We start from the raw sequence: 5,020 nt of genomic DNA, 5'->3' as shown, positions 1-5,020 counted from the left end.
TCTCTTCTATGTTATAACTATTAGTAGTTATAGCTTGAGCATTATATAATTTTTCAAACATCAGTCCGTAGAAAATCTAGAAGAGCATGATGTGGAGACAAGAGGTGCAGGAAACGATGGCAAGCAGCTCACATGGTGGGAGCAACTTGATAGAAGAATCACAAGTTGTAAGTCATGAATCATGAATGTCTAAGGATAACTGTAATATAAATGCTTTCAAAGAGTCATTCATGAAAATCCGCGCATCAGCCTAAAAGGCAAGCCTACAAGGAGTGCACTTCCGAGTCAACCAATTCCTATGCTAGCATTGTCCAAATGAGATGGAACAACAAAAATTAACGGTAATAGTACTCAAAGCTAAAGCATCTTGGTAAGAGTACTCAAAGCTAAAGCATCTTGGTAATAGTACTCAAAGCTAAAGCATCTTCTCCTATTAAAATGGATCGAGGAAAGCATGAATCATATATTGACAAGATATTTAACAATGAAGAATTCTCTTACATTAGAAAATAAGACAAGCTAAATGAGCCAACATCTTATCGCTGTCAATATTTCTAGTACACTCAAAGGCAATGTTAACTTCTAAAACCAGCAATAAAAGACATTATCATCCATTAATCCCCCCACACAAACATCTATGCCATTTTCAGAATACAAGTGAATAATTTAATTCCTGCCAGACCTCTAATTGCTCTTCATATCAAAGAATTGTACACATATCTAGCAAATACATGGTTTCTACAGCCCACTAACTGAATAAATGAGAGTGAAAATGAATATAATATGACAATGTATACCTCAAAGTATTATCTACGATTTCAATAAGGAAGGCCCATCTTCGCTTTCATCGTAGTGTCTGGGGCTCCTCAAGATTGCTTTGCATTCAAACAGCTTATGAAAATTCGATCTCATTGAGAAAATTCAGACAATGTCTGAAAAAGTTTTGAAGAAGTTCCTTTGCTCATAAAAAATTCCTGAAATAGTCTCAGGTCCCTGTGGATACAAATATGTACAGTGCAAGAGCTGGCCGGTAACCAAAGGCGGGGCGATGCTTGAATTAATTACCTTTCAGCTTAACCAACATAAAGTAAATTAGATCAGGAAAATCACACTACTGCAGAGGTTGTCCGTCGAAGATCAGCAACACCATTGTTGAATTTGTCACTAAGCTGCCTGCCTTTGAAACTTGCATATCTTCCTGGCTTTGGCAGAAATAGCGAGCTCAACATTTGCTCCAAAGCCTGCACAGAGTATTTTGCATATTTATTTGAGCTTCCATCTTGCTCAACCAAAGGACCATAGTTCTGCATATAGCTCCGATAAATAGGCACAACTGCCTGCACAATCTGCTGGCATATCTTCTCCCTGAGATCTCTATCTGGCACAACCCAGCTAGACTGCTTCTTATACATTTCATCGAAAGCTTCGTTGAAAGTTTTCAGCCTTTTCTTGACAAGATCACGGGCAGTGGCACGCCCACCTGAGAACAGAATTAGGCCTTCCCGACTTAAATGACCTGGAAGCTTCCCCCAACTATCTCTCAAGAAGATTGTAGCGTAGTAGTCCTTGCACTGTTCATGCTCTTTGAACCAAGAATCTCCTAAGAGATCCCCAACTTTTGTTCCCTTCAAGTGCTTGTATAAATGGTAGTGATTGTTCATGGCAAAAAGGTTAGCTAGGATTGTGTCTTCGTAAGCCTTTGTCCATGTCTCCAGGTTGAGCTCAATGGCTTTAATTATGTTCAGAACCTCACCAACAAGAATCCTTTCCTGAAACTTCTCATGCTTCCAACTTCGATGAATGACCAGAACCTGGCTCAGGATAGGTTTATAATTATCCCCAAGCAGTTTATTACAGTACTCAGTAATGATGCTAACCAGTATCGGAACATTCCCATCTGGAGGAGGTGGAATCTGCCTCTGCAACTCCACCTGAACAAGAAGTTCCCAGAAAATCTCAGCTGCCCCATCAATCACCCTCCTAATGAGATCCCTTGTAAGGTTTTGGATTTCAATGCAGGCTGCTCCGCCAAAAAGCCTGTTAAAATCCAACCTTAATTTGTTCAGAGATGCAAATATATCCAACAATTTCAGAAGCTTTATTGGATCTTTCTTACTTTCTGTAACAGTCTTCCCAAATTGAAGGAAAGCGAGAATGCCAGCCTGAGCAGCTATTTTGGAAAAGCATCCCATCCAAACATCCAAGCCAAGCCTCTCAAAAACATCATTACAAAGTTTGTACTCCGCTTCAAACAGGTGCTTCACAGCAAACTCCAAATGCTTGCCCCACTGGGCTATATAACCTTCTATGCTCTGCACATCATTGAATTCAGCTATTGAGATCTCAAGGTAATCCAAATCCAGTGCCTGCAAACTAGCTCTAACATTCGAACTGCGAACTTCTACATATATTGATATGCACTTTTCAAGTCTATTATTAGTTCTCAACCTCCCAAGAATGGCTTGCAACTTGTGAATAACAGACACAGGTAATTGTGATGGTGCAATGACTGCCTGTTCACCAAGTGTTGAAGATGATGGCATTGGCAGCGGCACACTATGTTCTGTCAACAGCCGCCAAAACTCACCTTCCAATTTATCCAAAGCAGCATTTAAAAGCCCACCATCAAGATGAGCTCTTTCATCATCACTTTGCAATTCCCTAAGACCTTTCAATGACTTCTTCAAATTCAACAGATGCCGCTCATCTGCCATAACATTATCCTCCAAATACTCCACTATATCCTCCAACCACTGAATTGCCAATCCACAATTATCCCCCAGAAATCTCAAAGCCTCCTCAAGTCGCTTTATCACTGACAAATACCCAGGAAGATCATTCCTCGGATCTGATAGCAACGACTTCTCCAATCCATGAACAGCATCAAAAACCTTAAGCACAGCAGCTGCAGGGCCAATAGCACGGTTAATGTGGCCCCCAGCAGCTACAAGTGCTTCCTTGTCTGCACGAATGGGGCGCACTGCTGCCTCTAGAGAAGGCAATCTTTGTTTCATCTCATCTAAAATAGGTCCAGCTTTCTTAAGAGCAAGCCCTAAAGATTTCGACTTCTCTAAACTTAACTTCAATGACTTCCTTGCAGCAATCAAATTCTCAATCCTATCATCGCCTTTACCGTCACTCTTCACCGATTCAGCCATTACAACCCTAAACTCTCTAATCACACAACAAACCCCCCAAAAACCAAAGATTTTAGCTTCTGGCTCTCACAAATTAAGCTGAAAAGGCTATATTAAATCAAAGTTTTGAGCTTTTGGGTCTCCCTGCTTAAAAAAGCTAAAATCAGCGATCAAGATTTGATCTTTTTTGATCTTGTGATACTGGGTTCCTCAGATAATTAATTATTACTAACCAGGACTCATATAACAACAAATCTTCATGTCTACAATCTTTAACCAAACCTCACCAAATTCAGACCAAACTAAAAACTAACAAAGCAATCATCACAAGTAACTAACCAACCCTACTGAAGTTTTTTTTTTAAGGTAGATAGGAGAACGTAAGAGTGCAAGAAACTCACTTGATGAGATTTGCTTGGTTTTTTAAGCTTTGGAAGAGCGAGTTGACCCGGTGAGTCAGTGAATCTGATGAACTGGAGGGATTTTGGATTCAAAGAGAAAAGAAAACCCTAAATCTGAAGAGAGAGAGACGGGGTGAGAGAGAGACTTTACAGCTCCCTTTTTTGCAAGGTCTAGTAATGCCAAAGTGGTAGACAGTAAGGCAAAAAAAGCTTCTCTGTACTTTCTCACCCTCCCTCTCCCCTTCTCTGTTTGGACGACCTGTCGGTTACAGCCTGGCCGGCAAGGTCACATGTTTCTTTTTTTATGGGCATAGTAAGGTACTAACGTTAGGATTTTCATGTCGATGGCGTTTCATTATTGCGTTGCCGTATTTTAGTGGAGACAGAGAAGGATTATTTTTATATATTTTTTATTTCAAAGTATAAAAATATATATACTTTAAAAGGATTTTAGAGATAAATTTATTTATATTTAAATTTTTAATTAAAAATATTTTTGTCTTACTATACCTTTTATTTTAAAGTATAAAAACTCATTCCATAATTATTTTAAAAATACATTTACTTTATGTTTTCATTTTTTTCTTTAAACACTACTTTTATCTAAAATAATATATTTATTTTGTGTTTTTTAAGTTTTTTGAAGTTCAGAGAACTTAAATTATGATTTGCTAGGTAAAATCACTTTCCTTGAAAAAAAAAATTTTAAAAAAAAGTGTAATAAGTTAATATTTGATACTGTATAGGTTTTGAAATACAATTTTACTAAGTATGTAGAATTAATTGATGAAATAAAGCTCAATTATTTTAATTTCATGAATTATAATGCAAAGAATTACAACTACCATGATAATGTGGTGCTATTAAACAATAATCATTTTTATTTTTATATTTTATTTACCAGCCATAGTCAACTAAGCACAATTTCCAAAGGCGCTATGATTCACGTCGCCACATGATTTGATTTGACATGGAAATGGGTGCATGAATTTCTTGATAAAGATTATAGAATATTATACTTTCTAATTAATTGGCACAAATGGTGAGGTCGAGCTTGACTTTGCGAGACCGTTTGTCATTGTATTTGTAACTGTGTTTCATCAAATTTTAAATTTTTTTTTTTTACTAAAATTGAGTGCGGTTTGTACTTTTTGAATCGTTTTAATGTGCTGATATCAAAAATAATTTTTAAAAAATGAAAAAACATCATTGACATGTATTTCGGCACGAAAAGCTATTTGAAAAGCAACCGCTACCACACTGCCAAACACACTCTGCATCTGCGTGGTACTCTTGCTTGGAACTTTAGTTTAGGAAAGAAATTTCTTAGAGGGAACCAAATTAGATATGACTTTCGATCCATTATAAATGGTTTTAGCACTAGATGAAGTTTTTGTGCTATGGTGGGAGTTTAATCAAAAATTAATTCAAGCATTAAAAAAAATATATGTGAGCATTGTTAAATTCTTTGATAACAATGAA

General features: G+C 37.1%; 1 protein-coding gene across 1 annotated transcript; it reads right to left on the bottom strand.

The window, feature by feature from the left end:
* Window positions 1-477: 477 nt before the first annotated feature.
* On the bottom strand, window positions 478-3,849 carry LOC18100733 (exocyst complex component EXO70A1). Its single transcript, XM_024603888.2, has one exon. The coding sequence runs from the start codon at window positions 3,156-3,158 to the stop codon at window positions 1,107-1,109; it is 2,052 nt and encodes a 683-aa protein (XP_024459656.1). The 5' UTR covers window positions 3,159-3,849; the 3' UTR covers window positions 478-1,106.
* Window positions 3,850-5,020: the final 1,171 nt, after the last annotated feature.

The sequence above is a fragment of the Populus trichocarpa genome, chromosome 6 (genome assembly GCF_000002775.5).
Source record: "Populus trichocarpa isolate Nisqually-1 chromosome 6, P.trichocarpa_v4.1, whole genome shotgun sequence".
NCBI classification, from domain to species: Eukaryota; Viridiplantae; Streptophyta; class Magnoliopsida; order Malpighiales; family Salicaceae; genus Populus; species Populus trichocarpa.
Note: the sequence above shows the minus strand (reverse complement) of the source record. Positions and strands in the feature narration are given on the sequence as shown.